The sequence below is a fragment of the Eleutherodactylus coqui genome, chromosome 12 (assembly GCF_035609145.1).
Source record: "Eleutherodactylus coqui strain aEleCoq1 chromosome 12, aEleCoq1.hap1, whole genome shotgun sequence".
Taxonomy (NCBI): Eukaryota; Metazoa; Chordata; class Amphibia; order Anura; family Eleutherodactylidae; genus Eleutherodactylus; species Eleutherodactylus coqui.
The window spans coordinates 117043604-117063757 of NC_089848.1; the positions used below are offsets into that span (position 1 = coordinate 117043604).

The 20154-nt window shown below is 49.5% G+C and overlaps 1 protein-coding gene across 1 annotated transcript in view; it reads left to right on the forward strand.

Moving 5' to 3' along the window:
- Window positions 1-1406: 1406 nt before the first annotated feature.
- The window catches only part of WDR48 (WD repeat domain 48), a 32570-nt gene continuing 13822 nt past the window's right edge, over window positions 1407-20154 (forward strand). The window contains exons 1-10 of the mRNA XM_066585523.1: window positions 1407-1526; window positions 9556-9696; window positions 10886-10964; window positions 12112-12194; window positions 12962-13091; window positions 13569-13657; window positions 15682-15783; window positions 16450-16674; window positions 19321-19395; window positions 19520-19622. Coding sequence (XP_066441620.1) covers window positions 1479-1526; window positions 9556-9696; window positions 10886-10964; window positions 12112-12194; window positions 12962-13091; window positions 13569-13657; window positions 15682-15783; window positions 16450-16674; window positions 19321-19395; window positions 19520-19622 — 1075 coding nt within the window. The 5' untranslated portion in view covers window positions 1407-1478. The remainder of the gene's footprint in view (window positions 1527-9555; window positions 9697-10885; window positions 10965-12111; window positions 12195-12961; window positions 13092-13568; window positions 13658-15681; window positions 15784-16449; window positions 16675-19320; window positions 19396-19519; window positions 19623-20154) is intronic.

The following is a 20154-nucleotide window of genomic DNA, read 5'->3' on the forward strand; positions in this document are numbered from 1 at the left end:
GCCCCCTGTATCACACCATGTATCTAATCTTGAGGCGGTACATCAGGGTACTAGAGCCTCCTTGCCCACCTGTATTACACCATGTATCTAAGCTAGAGGCGGTACATCAGGGTCCTAGAGCCTCCATGCCCCCTGTATCACACCATGTATCTAAGCTAGAGGCGGTACATCAGGGTCCTAGAGCCTCCATGCCTGCCTGTATCACATCTTGTATCCAAGGTAGAGGTGGTACAACAGGGTCCTAGAGCCTCCATGCCCCCTGTATCACACCATGTATCTAATCTTGAGGCGGTACATCAGGGTACTAGAGCCTCCATGCCCACCTGTATTACACCATGTATCTAAGCTAGAGGCGGTACATCAGGGTCCTAGAGCCTCCATGCCCCCTGTATCACACCATGTATCTAAGCTAGAGGCAGTACATCAGGGTCCTAGAGCCTCCATGCCCACCTGTATTACACCATGTATCTAAGCTAGAGGGGGTACATCAGGGTCCTATCAGCCTCCATGCCCACCTGTATTACACCATGTATCTAAGCTAGAGGGGGTACATCAGGGTCCTAGAGCCTCCATGCCCACCTGTATTACACCATGTATCTAAGCTAGAGGCGGTACATCAGGGTCCTAGAGCCTCCGTGCCCCCTGTATCACACCATGTAGCTAATCTTGAGGCGGTACATCAGGGTCCTAGAGCCTCCATGTCCACCTGTATTACACCATGTATCTAAGCTAGAGGGGGTACATCAGGGTCCTAGAGCCTCCATGCCCACCTGTATCACACCATGTATCTAATCTTGAGGCGGTACAACAGGGTACTAGAGCCTCCATGCTCGCCGCATCCTGTATCAAAAACAAATTACAGCACTAGTGGAAAAGTTATTTCCATGATGCAATCATGACAAATGCGATTGTTTGGTGCTCTTTAAGGGGTTACACAGTGTGAACAGTACAGCGGCCCCCTGGGTTACTCCTGATGGCACCCTTGCGGCCCCGCGGGACGTATATATTTATGTTCCACAACACTTCTACTCAATTCCACCCAAGCGACCAATCACTGTGAATCAGTTAACCCAAACAACCAATCACTGTGAATCAGTTAACCCAAACAACCAATCACTGTGAATCAGTTAACCCAAACAACCAATCACTGTGAATCAGTTAACCCAAACAACCAATCAGGTTGTGAATCGAGCAGAAGTGTTGTGGAGTATAGATCTATGCCTCCGGGGCTGCATATTATCAATTTCTGCAACAGCTCTGCCCTATTCAGCAATTCTAGCAACCTGATTGGTTGTTTGGGTTGGCTGATTTAACCTGATTGGTTGTTAGTGCAGAGCTGTGGCAGTAATTGCTAACATGCCTTCGGGCTTCAGTGTGGGCGGAAGTTACAGCCCCGTCATGAGGGCACGGCCGCGTCCGACAGGTTTGGGCGGAAGTGCTGGTTTGCGGGAACTGACGTCAGAGTGTCAACATGCAAGATGGCGGCTCATCACAGGCAGAACACGGCGGGGCGGAGGAAAGTTCAGGTATGAGAGGTAACGGGGCCGCCACCCCGGGCTTGGCGGCGGGGGACTGGGGTGCCGCTGGCTGGTAGTGGTGGGCATTCTGGTTATCGGGTAGCTCCGCAGTGCCCGGGAAGTAGTGGAGGCGGGGCCGGGCTGTGAGCACCCCGGGAGATCCCGTCCAGGTGACCCAACACCGGCCATGGCGGCCCCGCAGAGCTCCGCATCACCGGGACCGCCGCCATCACGGGGAGCACCGGGGGTGTTCATGTACCCTCGTTGTCAGAACCCATCCCCCACCAGAAGTTGTCGGAGGGGGAAACTTTCTCAGTGTGATCCTGGGCTCTGGGCCCCCCGTGCTGCGGGCTGTAGCTTAGATACATGGTGTGATACTAGTGGGCATGGAGGCTCTAGTACCCTGTTGTACTGCCTCTAGCTTAGATACTAGATGTGATACAGGTGGGCATGGAGGCTCTAGTACCCTGTTGTACCACCTCTAGCTTGGATACAAGATGTGATACGGGGGGCATGGAGGCTCTAGGACCCTGTTGTACCGCCTCTAGCTCGGATACCTGGTGTGATACTAGTGGGCACGGAGGCTCTATTACCCTGTTGTACTGCTTCTAGCTTGGATACAAGATGTGATACGGGCGGGCATGGAGGCTCTATTACCCTGTTGTACCGCCTCTAGCTCGGATACATGGAGTGATACTAGTGAGCATGGAGGCTCTAGTACCCTGTTGTACCGCCTCTAGCTCGGATACATGGTGTGATACTAGTGGGCATGGAGGCTCTAGTATCCTGTTGTACCACCTCTAGCTTGGATACAAGGTGTGATACGAGCAGGCATGGAGGCTCTAGTACCCTGTTGTACCACCTCTAGCTCGGATACAAGATGTGATACAGGCATGGAGGCTCTAGTACCCTGTTGTACCGCCTCTAGCTTGGATACAAGATGTGATACAGGCGGGCATGGAGCCTCTAGTACCCTGTTGTACCGCCTCTAGCTTGGATACAAGATGTGATACAGGTGGGCATGGAGCCTCTAGTACCCTGTTGTACCGCCTCTAGCTTGGATACAGGATGTGATACGGGCGGGCATGGGGGCTCTAGTACCCTGTTGTACCGCCTCTAGCTTGGATACATGATGTGATACGGGTGGGCATGGAGGCTCTAGTACCCTGTTGTACTGCCTCTAGCTTGGATACAAGATGTGATACAGGTGGGCATGGAGGCTCTAGTACCCTGTTGTACCGCCTCTAACTTGGATACAGGATGTGATACGGGCAGGCATGGAGGCTCTAGTACCCTGTTGTACTGCCTCTAGCTTGGATACAAGATGTGATACAGGCAGGCATGGAGGCTCTAGTACCCTGATGTACCGCCTCTAGCTTGGATACAGGATGTGATACGGGCAGGCATGGAGGCTCTAGTACCCTGTTGTACCAGCTCTAGCTTGGATACAAGATGTGATACAGGTGGGCATGGAGGCTCTAGTACCCTGTTGTACTGCCTCTAGCTTGGATACAAGATGTGATACAGGTGGGCATGGAGGCTCTAGTACCCTGTTGTACCGCCTCTAGCTTGGATACAAGATGTGATACAGGCGGGCATGGAGGCTCTAGTACCCTGTCGTGCTGCCTCTAGCTTGGATACAAGATGTGATACGGGCAGGCATGGAGGCTCTAGTACCCTGTTGTACCGCCTCTAGCTTGGATACAAGATGTGATACTGGTGGGCATGGAGGCTCTAGGACCCTGTTGTACCGCCTCTAGCTTGGATACAAGATGTGATACAGGTGGGCATGGAGGCTCTAGTACCCTGTTGTACCGCCTCTAGCTTGGATACAAGATGTGATACAGGCGGGCATGGAGGCTCTAGTACCCTGTCGTGCTGCCTCTAGCTTGGATACAAGATGTGATACGGGCAGGCATGGAGGCTCTAGTACCCTGTTGTACCGCCTCTAGCTTGGATACAAGATGTGATACTGGTGGGCATGGAGGCTCTAGGACCCTGTTGTACCGCCTCTAGCTTGGATACAAGATGTGATACAGGTGGGCATGGAGGCTCTAGTACCCTGTTGTACCGCCTCTAGCTTGGATACAAGATGTGATACAGGCGGGCATGGAGGCTCTAGTACCCTGTCGTACTGCCTCTGTGAAGTCAGCGCCCCATCTTTCAAAAAAGTTAATTTTTTTATGAGTTCTGGAGTTCCCAATTAATTTTAGAAATAGTTCCAGCAAATTAGGCAAAAAAAAATCAACAAATGTATCTCTGCGGTGCTAACTTCCAAAAATGATATTACTAAATCAGCGAGAACTTTGTAAATATTGGTTCTAGAGCTTCGAGCATTTAGAGTTTTCTTCAGAACTCTTAGAAAATCGCGGGATTTCAAAAAAAAAAAATTTTTTTACCCATAACGTTGAAATTTTTGGATCCGGCATTTGAAAATCAGGCTTCGGTCACACGGGCGTTTTTTTTCCTGCGATTTGCGGATCTCAAGATGGATGCGCATCCGCAAATCGCGTGACCGGGGCCAAAAATCGCCCGAAAAAACTGCAATAGAAACGGGCCGGAGCTGTCCAGCGCATTGAATTCAATAGAGCCGGCAATACAGCCGGCTCCATTGAAAGCAATGGGCTGCGGGCGATCGCAGGATGAATTTTCGGGAAGGGCTTAAAAATATAAGCCCTTCCCTGAAATTCATCCAGAAATGTGTAAAAACAAAACAAAAAAAAAAATACATATACTCACCTGGTCCCGACAGACGGAGTTCAGCCGCGGCCGGCGGCAGTTCTCCTGAACAGCTGTGAGTAGTATTCAGCAGCCGGGGCTTTAAAATCCCCACCTGCTGAATGAGCTGCCTCTGATTGGTCACAGCCTGACCAATCAGAGGCAGCTCTCACTCACTCACCCATTCATGAATTCATGAATGGGTGAGTGAGTGCTGCCTCTGATTGGCTCAGCGCAGGGGCCAATCAGGGGCAGCTCTCAGCTGAATGACAGCTGAGAAATCTCAGAAATCTCGTCCACACGGGATGGCAAATCCGCTGCGTCTAAGCCGGCAGAAGCCGCCGCTGCGAATTTGTGAATTTTTTTTTTTTTTTTAAATCCCGCGATTTTCTAAGAGTTCTGAAGAAAACTCTAAATGCTCGAAGCTCTAGAACCAATATTTACAAAGTTCTCGCTGATTTAGTAATATCATTTTTGTAAGTTAGCACCGCAGAGATACATTTGTTTTTTTTGCCTAATTTGCTGGAACTATTTCTAAAATTAATTGGGAACTCCAGAACTTATAAAAAAATTAACTTTTTTGAAAGATGGGGTGCTGACTTCACAGAGGTGTTCCACCGCCTCTAGCTTGGATACAAGATGTGATACGGGGGGCATGGAGGCTCTAGTACCCTGTTGTACCGCCTCTAGCTTGGATACAAGATGTGATACAGGCGGGCATGGAGGCTCTAGTACCCTGTTGTACCACCTCTAGCTTGGATACAAGGTGTGATACGAGCAGGCATGGAGGCTCTAGTACCCTGTTGTACCGCCTCTAGCTTGGATACAAGATGTGATACAGGCAGGCATGGAGGCTCTAGTACCCTGTTGTACCGCCTCTAGCTTAGATACAAAATGTGATACAGGCTGACATGGAGGCTCTAGCATCCTGTTGTACCTCCTCTAGCTTGGATACAAGATGTGATTCGGGGGTATGGAGGCTCTAGTACCCTGTTGTACCGCCTCTAGCTTGGATACAAGATGTGATACAGGCAAGCATGAAGGCTCTAGTACCCTGTTGTACCGCCTCTAGCTTGGATACAAAAAGGGATACTGGCGGGCATGGAGGCACTAGTACCCTGTTGGATCGCCTCTAGCTTGGATACAAGGTGTGATACGGACGGGCATGTAGGCTCTAGTACCCTGTTGTACCGCCTCTAGCTTGGATACAAGATGTGATACGGGTGGGCATGGAGGCTCTAGTACCCTGTTGTACTGCCTCTAGCTTAGATCCATGGTGTGATACGGGTGGGAATGGAGGCTCTAGTACCCTGTTGTACCCCCTGTAGCTCAGATACAAGATGTGATACAGGTGTTCATGTAGGCTCTTTTACCCTGTTGCACCCCCTCTAGCTTAGATACAAAATGTGATACAGGCTGACATGGAGGCTCTAGCATCCTGTTGTACCTCCTCTAGCTTGGATACAAGATGTGATTCGGGGGTATGGAGGCTCTAGTACCCTGTTGTACCGCCTCTAGCTTGGATACAAGATGTGATACAGGCAAGCATGAAGGCTCTAGTACCCTGTTGTACCGCCTCTAGCTTGGATACAAAAAGGGATACTGGCGGGCATGGAGGCACTAGTACCCTGTTGGATCGCCTCTAGCTTGGATACAAGGTGTGATACGGACGGGCATGTAGGCTCTAGTACCCTGTTGTACCGCCTCTAGCTTGGATACAAGATGTGATACGGGTGGGCATGGAGGCTCTAGTACCCTGTTGTACTGCCTCTAGCTTAGATCCATGGTGTGATACGGGTGGGAATGGAGGCTCTAGTACCCTGTTGTACCCCCTGTAGCTCAGATACAAGATGTGATACAGGTGTTCATGTAGGCTCTTTTACCCTGTTGCACCCCCTCTAGCTTGGATACAAGATGTGGTACCGGCGGGGGTTATTGGTGCAGTGGAGCGCTGCTGATGTGCTCCTGCTTTCTGAAGTTATAACTGTCTGAGTTCTTGCCGCTCGCTGACCCTTTGTCGTTCCGGACACTTTCTTCCATATTTCGGTAATATTTAGACCAACGAATCGCCAGAGCCGCCCTGATTCTGTGTCTGTAGAGCTTTTCTCATTGGTCCTCAGTCTGTGCGGCGGGTCTGAAGACAGTACTTACCTCCGGGTCGTTGGGTTGGTCTGTAACTCTTATCTCGCCGTACCGCATGTTACCTCCTTCCATCATTATTAGTCACATCCCTAAAGGCCCATTTAGACACCGCGATTCTTGCCGGAAGCCATCTTTTGAGCGATAACCGTTGTGTCTAAATGCGCAGACATCCTGCAGTCCTCGCGCCCGAGCCCTTCATCAATCCATACTAGTTTTCTTGAATTGAGTGATGAACTTTTATCAGCGGTGCAGGCTGTTATCACAGCCGGCAGCGCTAATAAGATTCTTATAGCCTGTGTCCTGCTGGTAGTTCACAGCAGGACGCAAACTGTAAGCGTGGAGAACAATGCAGCTGTTTGCTTATGCCGAACAGCTGTATTGTTCGCCGAACGATAGCGGCGGTGTCCCGCTCCACCTGCGTAGCTCTTTAGTAGCTGCTATAGACTGTGAAGATGATCAGTCAGCCTGCCGTTCATCATCGGAGTACCTGGGGTCTGAGCTGATCCACTGCAGAGAAGTGATGCCTATCAGTGGATGGAGCTGCTCACACGGACTGACCGAGGGCCGCCGCTATCTGTCTGCTCTCCCGCCTCCCGGCTGTACTTGTATGTAGGAGACGTAATAGGAGCCTCTGCTGACCCCCACGGCGACCTCCTCCATTCCGCTGAATTTCAGGCATTTTATGTAAAAACATCTGGTTTTCTGTTAAAGGGGTTGTCCCGCGGCAGCAAGTGGGGTATACACTTCTGTATGGCCATATTAATGCACTTTGTAATGTACATCGTGCATTAATTATGAGCCATACAGAAGTTATTCACTTACCTGTTCCGTTGCTAGCGTCCTCGTCTCCATGGTGCCGTCTAATTTTCAGCGTCTAATCGCCCGATTAGACGCGCTTGCGCAGTCCGGTCTTCTCCCTTCTGAATGGGGCCGCTCGTGCCGGAGAGCTGCTCCTCGTAGCTCCGCCTCGTCACGTGTGCCGATTCCAGCCAATCAGGAGGCTGGAATCGGCAATGGACCGCACAGAAGACCTGCGGTCCACCGAGGGAGAAGATCCCGGCGGCCATCTTTGCAAGGTAAGTAAGAAGTCACCGGAGCGCGGGGATTCGGGTAAGTACTATCCGCTTTTTTTTTTTTACCCCTGCATCGGGTTTGTCTCGCACCAAACGGGGGGGGGGGGGCTATTGAAAAAGAACAAAACGTTTCGGTGCGGGACAACCCCTTTAAGATAGAGGAAATGGGGAAAGAAGAAGAAAGCGGACATCATGGCTTCTCACAAGACCATCGCGCCAGCAGTGCGCCGCTCGGCAACAACACTAGGCAGGCATTGTGCACCCATGAGCGTGGCGGTTTTTCCGGATTGAACTGTGCTTTTTTTTTTTTTGCACGCACTTCGGCATATTTTTCAGTTGTTTTTCCGCGTGCAGAGGCCGTCCGTGTTCGTTCACACGTGGGGGAAATGGCGAATCCGCCTAATAAGTACCAGATGTGTGTGTTCCTGCGCACTTCTGCAGTTTCACGCATCTCCTGGAGTATTTTGCGCACATTTGCATCTCTTCACGGACTTCTATGGGGATTTAGCGTTCCGGGTTTATTGCACTGCTGGAATGTGCAGGACAAATCCGTGCGAGCGAGCTGCCGAAATCAATGGGTTCTCTGAATCTTGCGCTCGCAGATACGCCCCTGTGTGAAGCCGGCCTGGGGGTGCGTTCACACAGTGGAATCCGATGCGTATTTTTCCCCATGAATGCCGCGGCAGAGACCACCGCCTGCGCTAATCTGTACATGGACTTACCCCAATAACGGCAGGAATGCGCCGTGGACTTCCCACCGCGGATACAGCGTAGAATCCACATGGGGTGCGTTCGCACAGGTGATTGTCAGGTGTGATTTCTGTGCCTAGCAATATGCACATGGGCGATTTTTCTCGCGCCGGCGCTACGAGGTGGGGCATCTGCGACGTTTCTATATTTCGGTGAGTCTTACACGCAGTCGATCGTTCTTCGCTCTGGCAGAAAAGATGTCGCGTTTCCCTCGCACGAACGTGAGTGCAATGACTTTTTCTTTTGCTGTTAGAACATGCGGTTTGTCACATTTGTAAATGACTGGTATACAAGTGCGCTATCGGTCCGAGTCACCTGTACAGGTAAGATGGCGGCCAGTCAGCAACACGGCTTAGCAGGATTACCCCAAACACGTGAGGTTTGAGCCAGCGTGTGATCTCTGTAAGGGGAGACAGATATGCGTTGCCAGATGCCTCCAGGGCAATCACATGGGCACAGCGGGTAAAAGCGGGCTCACATCCGGATGTGCCGACTTTCCGCATTGAAAGGCATGCATTTTCGAGTTTTCCTTCACACTCACGGATACAAGTTGTGGATTCCGCGAGCAGAAGCCAAACCACAGCATGCTTTATTTTGCCGCGGACTCTGCGAGGACGGCCTTCGTTGATGTCCATGGCGGCGTCCGATCTGCAGCCCATGCAGAATTACATTGCTAGGCGACAGCGCAGGAAATGCAAGCAAAAACAACTGTGCTGCACATGAGCGGCTGCGAGCCTCCGCGGTCATCCTCAATGCAGGTTAGTGAGGTACGCATGGTCGCTGGCCGGACTCTGCTGCAGGATCCCACCCGTCCTTATGTGAGCCTGGCCAAGGTAAAGAACCTACTGTGACCGCAGGCCAAAGCCGGCTGCAATCGGAGTGGAGACAAGATGCGTCTATGGCGTGAAGAAAGCTCCGGCAGCTCCGGATGGGGTCATTGAGCTCGGGTGACTTCTGGGGATGAAGTATGTCTGCAGTACTTCCAAACTTTTGACATAGGGAAAGATGAAAAGTTGTAATTGCTGGGGGTCCGGCTGCTGAGACCCCCACTGATTGCTGGAAGGAGCTCGCTAGCTGAAGACTGACTCCGTAACAGTTCATGGGCTCGTCTTCACAGCAGTCAGCGCTTCAGCTGGTTCCTTCTAGCGTTTGGTGGGGTCTCTTTTAGAAAGCGCGCTTACACTTTAATCTGGATGTCTTGTATTTGGTGCATAACACGGGGGTCCCATAGCGAGCCGCACAGCGAGGGGTCCCGAGCCCAGCGCTTGTGGACGGGGATCTTTCACACGGAGCTCGTCTTCGTTGGACCTGTTGGTGGCACTACTTGATATTCACTCTGTCCTTGTCCTTCGCAGGTCTCCTATGTGATTAGGGATGAAGTGGAGAAATACAATCGCAACGGAGTGAACGCCCTGCAGCTTGATCCTGCACTGAACAGACTCTTCACAGCCGGACGAGACTCCATTATCAGAATATGGAGCGTCAATCAGCACAAGGTACCAAAGATCCAGACCTAAAACCCAACTGCAGCCCAAACCGGGTCAGCTATCCATTATATACACCCCTCCATACTGAAAAGGAACCAGTCGCCTGTTTTCACTCCATTAAACCCTTCCCGCTCCACGGTATATAAGTAAGTCCCGGGTGAGAAGGGGTTACTGCAAAAGGGCATATAGAAACCTCCTATGTATGGTGTGGGCTCAGGAGATGAGCCTGTGCCATCCGCAGTGGGAGCCAGGGGTGACTGATGGATGGCCTCTCGGGGGTCAGTAAAAACGCCTATGCCGACTGATGATCATGTTAATCATGGCATGCATGGAGGTCATCTAAGGGCGGGCACTCCCTATGTGAATTCATCAGCCCTCTGCCATGAAATCGTTGATGGCCAATGGGTTGCTATGCCAACCGAATGCCAGTCAATGGTGGCCGTGGCCTGCCAAAGGCAGAAATTGTAATACACTGCGTTACAGACATACTGCAGTGTGGATCACAGGCTCAAGTTTCCTACAGGGAAATAATTTTTTTTTTTTTAATTTCTCCAAACCCACCCCCCCCCCCTTTTTTTTGTTCATTTCACCTCCTAAAAATGCAATAAAAGTGATCAAAAAAAGCCATAAATACCCCAAAATGGTATCAGTATAACCTACAGCTAGTCGCACAGAATACGCGTCCTCACAGATCTGTAAATGGGGGAAAAATAGTTGTCGCTGAATGCAATGCTGTAGAATACATTTTCCAAAAAAGGGGTTTTTATTGTGCAATAGTGGAAAAATATATAATCTTGGTATCGCTGTAATCGTGCTAAACCGCGGAAAAGCCATCGTGTCATTTATACTGCATGTCATATAAACATACACTGCGGCCCAACTGGTTGTATCACACTGACCTCTACACTGCATTTTATGTACCCCCTAAATGGTACCGATAAAACCTCCAGCTCGCCCCGCAGGGATCGACCTCATAGAGCCGAGTTCAAGCAAGAATAAGTTGTCTTAGGACTTTTTGAAAAGTAGAGATGAAAATCCCCAAATCATCGTTGCATCCTTGGGTCCAAATAGGTTGTCGCTAAGGGGTTAAACCTTCCCCAGCGCGCTCGGCCATGAACCGCCTCCCGATCCTTTCTGTAATTGGCCATCATCGAACAGTGTTGTTAATAATGCTTTCCTTCCTTTTCATCTATTCCAGCAAGACCCCTACATAGCGTCTATGGAGCATCACACAGACTGGGTGAACGACATCGTGCTGTGCTGCAACGGGAAGACGTGTAAGTATGGCCGGTGCTAACCGCTTCCGTAGGAAGTGAGACCGGTCCTCGAGTAAAATCGACAAGTCTGTCTATAAAGTAGGCCTTGGCAAATCCCGGGAGCTGGGCTCCGGTGGAGCAGATCGTCTTTGACTCTAATGGGCCCACTTGGTTTATGTTCGGCCGTTCGCTTTGTACAGGATGAAATACTTCCGCATGCATCTTGTATTTTAACTGAAGTCTGTGCTGGAGGCTCCTAACAGAACTTCCTACGCAGATGTGAGCAGGCCTTTAGGCGACCCGAGTCCATGGAAAGCCACCGCTGGAGCCAAACTGTAGTGCCTGGTTTGACTTTTATTGTCTGTTAACCCTTTCTTGCAAATCCAACGTAAGAACCCATTGGATGTGCGTGGGGTTAGGCCTGTCTCGCGCGAGCGTTTGGTAATAGCGTATTACGCTCGGGGGTTTTGTGCGCACAATGCGCTGTACCAATATTCCACTGGTGGCTTCCAAGAAAAAGCGCAGCATGTTCTATCTTGGCGCATGCTACTCACGCATATATGCCAAGATAGTACACGGCGATGGGCAGCATACAGCTAGTACGCAGTGCCACTGGCTGCGTGCCGCACCCATATATCTCTCATGCACTGCAAGATGAGCTCGTGTGAGCCCGGCCTTAGTATGAAGTGGGCACTGGTGGTGGTTGCCAATGATCACTACTCATCTTGCGATGGCACCTTGGTCATGTGACAGACTGGTAAGAGGCGGAACGGTGCATCTAAACCCAGGGATATCCGCTCTAGGCAAGTAAACACTGCATTATGTAGAACAGCAAGAACCTTTACCTAGAAAACCCGTATGAGTTATTTACCAATCGGCAATAATATGAAGTGTTTGGGCTGTTAGTCCACAGAGGACAATACATGACTGTATATATTGTAGACTGGAGAATCCGAAGGCCGACGCCAAATATCTTGGTAATCTACAAGCACCTGTGTTGTACTATACGATGTGGCAACGACTCCCCCAGGTGTGCGCGAGGTCCTGCACAGCAGTCGTTGCACATGTTGTGGCTCGTCCACCAGTGAATGGCGGTGGTGATTTATCAATATGCGGTTTATCTCATGGTTTCCTCTGTCGCTAAGCTTTGCTCTTCTGTTTTCTGCAGTAATATCTGCATCTTCTGACACGACTGTTAAAGTTTGGAATGCACACAAGGGATTCTGCATGTCAACCCTGAGAACACACAAGGTAAACCGACTAACCAGGTCCAATCTGCTAATGATGCCGTACTGCTCATCTAAGGCATCGTTCACATCAGTGTTGGGGCTTCTGCTTTCCTGCTCCGTTATGGGAGCAGTAAACTGGAATCAAGCAAATCGTCTGACGATGAAATCGGTCCGACCTCACTGAGTATAATGGGGTCTATTCTATAGACAGAGCTGTTTGTTTCCTGCGCTGCCCATAATGACAGGGGGCTGATTGGTGTGGATCCTCACTGATCAATTGTTGGCCTATCCTGAGGATAGATCATCACCAGTCCAGGAAGAACCCCTTTAGGCTGCCTGTCCACGGGCGTTGCGGTATACCGCTGCCAGGGAGCAGGAGCCAGAGGACGGATCTCCGCTGTCAGCCTTTCTGAAGGATAGGCTGACCGCGGAGAATTGCGACAATTTGCAGCATGCTGCGAATTGCTGGCCGCGAGCGGAGTATCGCAATCATTCTTGGCTCGTGGACAGGGGGGCGCTGCTTTCCATAGCATTGCATTCCCCGCAGCCAGGTTATTGCTGCGGGGAACGCAATTCAAAAACGCCCGTGGGCAGGCAGCCTTCATCTGTCTAATCAGTATAGTCAGCCTTCCATATAGATGATGTGTTTGGCCAGTTAAGTTCTCACCCTGCATGCTGCAGTAAAAAGCTTCAGAAATGGGTATATGCAATGGATATTAATAGTGTTCACGAGGGCTACAACAATAATTCATGCGCTCACTCACATGTTGGTGTCCTTCTACCCTCTAGGACTACGTGAAGGCATTAGCTTATGCAAAAGACAAAGAATTAGTGGCGTCTGCAGGACTGGACCGGCAAATATTCCTCTGGGATGTAAATACTCTGACCGCACTAACTGCATCCAACAACACCGTCACTAGTGAGTAACGACTGCTCAGTGACTGCAGGCTGGAGGGGGCGCCCCAGGGGTAGATGGGAATTCCCTCGTAAATCATGGTAGACCTAACACGCTCTCAGGTGGAATCCTTCCAAATGATGCTCCGCCGTCGCATACTTGTGATGGCGCTCTCCTCCCCGCCGATGCGTACGGGATATCTCGCCCTTGAATGTGGCGACATGAAAGCTTGAAGTGTGCTGCTGTTCTGCAGATATAGTAAGCCATAAGAAACTCCTCGCAGGTGATAATTCACGGAAAAATAAGGATTGCGAAGCTGTAACAGCAGAAGTCCTTGGCTCCTTTCTTATACTTTCCCTTTAAATGACTGTTTTTCCTTTTGATTTACTAAAAAAGGGACGATGTCATTGTAGAGCTGGAATTCCAAGATGGCCGCCTTAGGGGATTTCTGGGACTCTGGTAATATATTCTTTGTTAATCAGTTACTTTTGTTTTCTTCAGCTTCGTCCCTAAGTGGAAACAAAGACTCGATATACAGTCTGGCCATGAACCAGATGGGGACCGTGATCGTCTCCGGCTCCACTGAGAAGGTAACGCATGCGCTTGGCATCTATTGGGCATTTGTGTTGTAGCCAGAAGTCCAGTGGGACGAGAACCGCAGAAGTCCCAGCGCCCGCACCTTCAGTGTGTTGGAACAATGGCCAAGTAGACCGAGCTGCAGGCTCTTGTCAGCTGGACGAGCGTTGTCACCCGAGTAGCCGACTACTTGTAACGCAGGCTAAAAGGCATCCTGTATCCTCCGCTGTTTAACCCCTTAATGACGCGGCCCTCCTTTTTTTTTTTTTCTTTTCCTTTATTTACCCATCGCCGTCGCTGTATGAGGGCTCGTTTTTTTGCGGGACGAGTTGTATTTTTCATTGGTGCTATTTAATGTACCGAAAAACATAAAAAAAAAAAAATGTAAGTAAAGTAAAACTATGCAAAATGACCTTCTACGGCGCACAAACTGCAACAAGAACGACCTGATACCTTTATTCTCTGGGCGGTGCGATTACCACAACACTAAACTTGGACAGTTTTTTTTGCTGTACTATTTGTATTTTTTTTCAAAGACATTTAATTTTTTACAATTATTTTCTGCCGCATCTTTTGCGCTCGATAACTTTTTAATTGTTCCGTCGACGGGGAGGAGGCGGCGTACGGGACCCCTGAACGTCGTTCGGGGGATTTAATTGCCGCTGTCCGAATTGACAATGACATTTAAAGTATTAATAGCCGCCATCAGCCACGCGGCCGATTGCAGCTATTGCCTGCAGGTGTCAGCTGTGATAAACAGCTGACGCCCGTGCGGTATGACTAGAGCTCAGCCGTGATCTCTCTTCATACATACCTCGATGCTGCAAGATGTAAATGTACGTCCTGGGGCAGGAAGGGGTTAATGCAAACAAACCGCTAAAAGCACAATGGCGAGTGCTGGGATTGTCTGGGATTGTTACTTGGATTTGTCTTTCCACATTCGGTGGTTGAGAACTGAGAGACGACCGATCCCGGTTAGCAAGAATTGCTTTGTCATCTAGGATGGACTACTTGGATGTAGTTGTACCCCCCTGTTGTATCAATACGCCGACTGCTGCTGTTACTTCTATCACCACTACTAAGGCCGACTTCACTCCGGCGAGAAAATCGTGAGAGATTCTTGCATTGCAAGACGCACAAATATGAACCCTATTCTTTTGATGGGGTGATTCACATGAGTGAGGTTTTCCCACAAGGCGCTGCGATGTTATGCAGGAAACAAATCGCAGCATGTTCTAGCTGCGTGGTCTCATCGCAGCGCCCATTGCTTTCAATGGGGTCGCCGGCAGCAGCGCTTGCCCCATTGAAAGCAATGGGAGAAACTCCACAATCCTCTGCCGTGGCAGACATGAGGCTGTCGCATGGATGATGAGCAGATATGGGGGTGGGATTGATGACCCGATATCGCGCTCGCCTGTGTGAAGTTGGCCTCATAGTAATACCACTGTTACTCCTTATGCTGCTACTACTACTCTCACCATTGCTATTACTAATATTGTTGCTACTGGTTTTTTCAGATTTCTGTTACCATAACGAATACTCCCATTATTCCTAATGCTACCACTAGATACAAGTACCACTTCCACCACTACTAGATACTACTAATCCTTGCTATTACTACTGCTAATATAACTTGTACTAGTATTACTAGATACTACTATGAGGCGTGCCTTCACCCCACCACCCATGGCCTCTGGTCTATTCCCATTGTACAGCTCCTTGGAGCCAAACTGTGAAAATACTTGAACGGACAGATCTTGCACATGCTGCATACGAACGGCGCTGGATTAACCCCACTGGGGTCTTACTGGGCCTTCTGGGAATATATCCCCAGATGAAATGGCACCGCATGTTTCACTATTATGTATGCTGGATCTACATTGGAGCCTCTAACGCCCATACACAAGTAGTGCACTGCCGCAGCGACTACTAATAGCCCCACCGCCACTACTACCACCACTACTGCGATGTTTCCCCATTGATGATTGTCGACGCTCTGCTCTCGTTGGATGTTAGAGATGTCCCTCCTGCTTTCCAGGTGCTGCGGGTCTGGGATCCCAGAACGTGTGCAAAGCTGATGAAACTAAAAGGGCATACTGACAATGTAAAAGCTCTGCTGTTGAACAGAGACGGCACACAGGTACGTACGGTCACCCCACATATACCCTATCCCTCCGTGGCTTTGCTGCTGGTTTCTCCAGAAGGTCAAAAATTCCCTTTATTATTTTTCCCACCAGCCCTGCAGGGAACTACGGTGTGACCCTATGCAAGTGCATGGAGTTCTGCAGTTCCCTGTACAGCGCCTGCTGCATCTCACCCCCCTCCAGTCCTGGCAGTGCCGTGCTAGATTTCACTTCCAAGTGCAACGATCCAGCAATAATGCCGCTAACAACGGGACCATGTGACTGCTGCAGCAAACCGTAGGCTGAAGTATTCTGCTGATTGGTTGCAGCGGTCACATGCCCCTGGTGCTGGAATCGCTCACTCCCAGCCCTCTGAAGTGGAGATCACCGGATATGGGATGGGAGCTGGTCCCCCTGAGTCGATCACGCTGCACTACGCTATTTCTATAACTCAGTGCGAGTCGTGCGAACAGCCCAGCACGGAGCCATTCCATTTCCATAACCCAAGACTTGCAGAAACCACATAGTTTGTTGTGTTGCACTTTTTGTGTAACTGCCATTGGCTTTTATGGGACTCGCTGTGCTCGTTTCTGCGGTTTCCATCATATCGGCAATCTGGTAAGCAGCGGTGTTCGGCCCTTTTAAGGCGTGACGATTTACTTTAATAACGTTTCTATCTTCAGTGTCTCTCAGGGAGCTCTGATGGAACAATCCGCTTGTGGTCTCTGGGGCAGCAGCGATGTATAGCAACCTATAGGGTCCACGATGAAGGCGTCTGGGCGCTCCAGGTGAATGAAGGCTTCACTCATGTGTACTCCGGAGGCAGAGACCGCAAGATCTACTGTACAGACCTGAGGAATCCAGACATGAGGCTGCTCATCTGTGAAGAAAAGGCCCCAGTCTTAAAGGTGAAGATGATGTTCTATGTCAGTGACCACAAGTGTTATAATGATACTGATGGTGTCAACCCAGAGTCCATCAGCTGCTGCTCAGGATATTGGGAAAGTTAAGCTCCTCACTCTGTTTAATTTCCCCCTCCTCCCTCACATTGGAGAGGTGTCTGATATGCATTTGGCTTCAGGGACTCTTTGATCATGATGGCAATAAATATTAGCAAGGGACAGGGGGCTATTAACTACCCCCTGCCAGCTCTGGTATTTCCCACAGACATCCTGGCTCCAAGATTCAAATCAGAAGAAAATCTTTTATTAAGGATTACTGTGTGTGTGAAGGTCCGAGCCCGGTAGGAATTATATTTTTGGAATCGGGCGGGACAGACGATTTAAAACGCATCTACACACATTGAGGTACGGCCCCAGCACACCCCCAAATGGCGTATCCGCGTGCCTGGTTATAATTTACGTGTCATGCTTGATATCTTTGAATAGATAAAATCATGACCAGAGATATGCCGGGGCTATATTCCCAATCTGAGGATCTCTTGCGGAGATATGGCCAAAATAAGGAATTATGGTTTTTCAGAGGTCGTACGCATCTAACCCACACCTCTCAAAATGACCAAGGGGAGGTGTGTTCTGGGGAATCCTTTATAACTCGGGGCTCAATGAGCCCCTATTGTCAGACTTCGGAGATGCACTGCGGCGTACGGCTTTCACATTTGCTTCAGTGACTCAGCAGAAACCTGAACCTTGGGCAGAGCATCCCAAATCTGGTACCTTTCCGTATTTTCTTTGTTTTTTAAGTACTGTCTGTTGTGTATGCCGGTAACCCTTACCTCCATTGTAACCTCTTTCTGTATATTTGTTTATACTTATAAATATTTAGCACTGCTAGTCTCTTGTAGAATAAATCTGCAATTTACTAGTCAAGCCCTGACCATTTTAAAACGAACCGTAACTCTGAAGATTGTGTTCATAATTCATAGTCTGGGTTCCAGCTTACTCTGTGCCACCACCATCTTTTAAAGGTATGTGGGTATTGTATAGTGCTGGAGACATTAGACTGACCAGCGGGTGATTTGAGCTTTCGTTGTGCATGCGAGCAGGTGCCTGGGGAAGCTGCGTACAAATCCACCTGTATTCTAACATGTCTGCACTTGCAATCCCACTCTAGCGATCAATCGAGGCTCTGCCGTGACTAATGGGAAGCGGCGAGTGCATTCGGATTAGTCGATACGTGACAGTAGAGGCAGGATCGGTCGGGGTCTTCCCTAGCTCTCCCCGACAGCAAGTGTCTTTCTTGATTACACCTTCGAACGGTGAACACCATCAGGAATTAAATATGGAATGTCACAATTTATTTTTTGATTACCCCCTCCAAAAAAAAAAAAAAGGAAAAAAAATTTAAGTTGTATAAACCCCATAATGGTACCAATAAAGTCTTCAGGTTGCCCTTCAAAAAAAAAACAAGCCCTCGCACATCACCATTGATAGGGAAATGCATTTGTTATGGGGGTAACAAAAATAACAAAGTATTATATTTTTGTGTTTTTCTAAAAGTTAAAGGGGTTGTCCCGCGGCAGCAAGTGGGTCTATACACTTCTGTATGGCCATATTAATGCACTTTGTAATGTACATCGTGCATTAATTATGAGCCATACAGAAGTTATAAAAAGTTTTATACTTACCTGCTCCGTTGCTAGCGTCCTCGTCTCCATGGTGCCGACTAATTTTCGGCCTCCGATGGCCAAATTAGCCGCGCTTGCGCAGTCCGGGTCTTCTGTAGTCTTCTATGGAGCCGCTCGTGCCAGAGAGCGGCTCCGTGTAGCTCCGCCCCGTCACGTGCCGATTCCAGCCAATCAGGAGGCTGGAATCGGCAGTGGACCGCACAGAAGAGCTGCGGTCCACGAAGACAGAGGATCCCGGCGGCCATCTTCAGCGGTAAGTATTGAAGTCACCGGAGCGCGGGGATTAAGGTAAGCGCTCCGGTAAGCTTCCTTTACTTCCCTGCATCGGGGTTGTCTCGCGCCGAACGGGGGGGGGGGGGTTGAAAAAAAAAAAACCCCGTTTCGGCGCGGGACATCTCCTTTAACTTTTTATTTGATATTGCCAGAATCTTACTACCCCATGGAATAAAGATAACCTCATTTTTACTGCACCATGACTGCTGCTCGGTTAGGATTTCTGGTCCATGTCACAAGGGGGAACACAGGAAAAGACCATGGGTATAGCTGCTGCTACTAGAAGGCAGACACTAAGCAAGAGTGTTAGCTCCTTCTACTAGCTGTACCCCTCCTGCAGGCACCAAGCTAATCAGTTTTGGCTTGGTGTCCGTAGGAGGCAGACCTCTTCCTTCGCCGGTCTTCAACTGGTGTTTCCTTTTCATACTGGGAAAACGGCTGTTACTAGACTCTCCCTGTTACCCCACAGAGCAGGGCTAACTGTTGTATGCCCTACTCTCAGAAGACAAGGAGGCGCAGTCTACAGGCTAAGTACAGTGAGTAATGCTACTTTTTGTTAGTTTACAACATTTACAGCAATCTTTAAAAAACTTTCCCCACACCCGGACACCCCTTTAATGAAGGATAGCGTGTTTGTGCTTTTTGTTGGTTGCTGTGAATTGAGTAATCCCAATGCCAAACTGTCTCTTTCCAGATGGAACTTGATCGATCTGTGGATCCTCCAGTTGCACTTTGGGTTGCAACAACCAAATCGTCAGTAAATAAGTGGGTAAGAGAGCGCTTGTGGCTTTGTGTGTTTCTGCCGTCCCATCATGTGATTCATTTGCCGCTTGCTCCCCATTAAATAGCACCTCCCGCCTCGAAGGGTCCTCCTGACAGGGTGTTCTTTTTAGCCTATAAAAGGTATAATGAACTTCAGATCATCAGGAGATTACGAGAATGACTGCAGCACCCCGATGAGTCCCATCTGCTCCCAGCCTGAACAAGTGATTAAAGGTAAGCATGACCATCTATTGCACATGGTCTACCGGGCTTCACAAACTGCAAGTTTCATCGCTAGAGATTTGTCAGCCATCGGGATGCATGGGGGGGATTCTTTCTCCTGGTTTGGTATTGGCTTTCGGCGCCTGCTTCAGGGGATGGGGGAATCGCTGTGTAATCGGCAGATGTAGACTGAGGCTTCATGTGGGGGAGATCAAATGAGAAGACGTGCAAAGATCGCAGATGCTCGTGACATCTGGTGGGAGCCCATGCACCGCACGGATCCTATACTTCCCTGTATTGGGCCTTTCTGTAGGCAGATCTACTAGTGCTCGGGCATTAATTATGTTTGCATGGGTAGGTGATCTGCAGTATGGGGGTGAACGATCGTTAATACGACTGTTCATCATACAGCTGTCAGTGTTGGGCTGCACATGCCCGTTCCTTGACGTCTCCAACATTCACATGGTAAGTTGTGCAGCTGCGCACATAGATGCAATCCGTTAACAAACGAGCTCTTGCTCATTCATCAGCTGATCATGAGCAT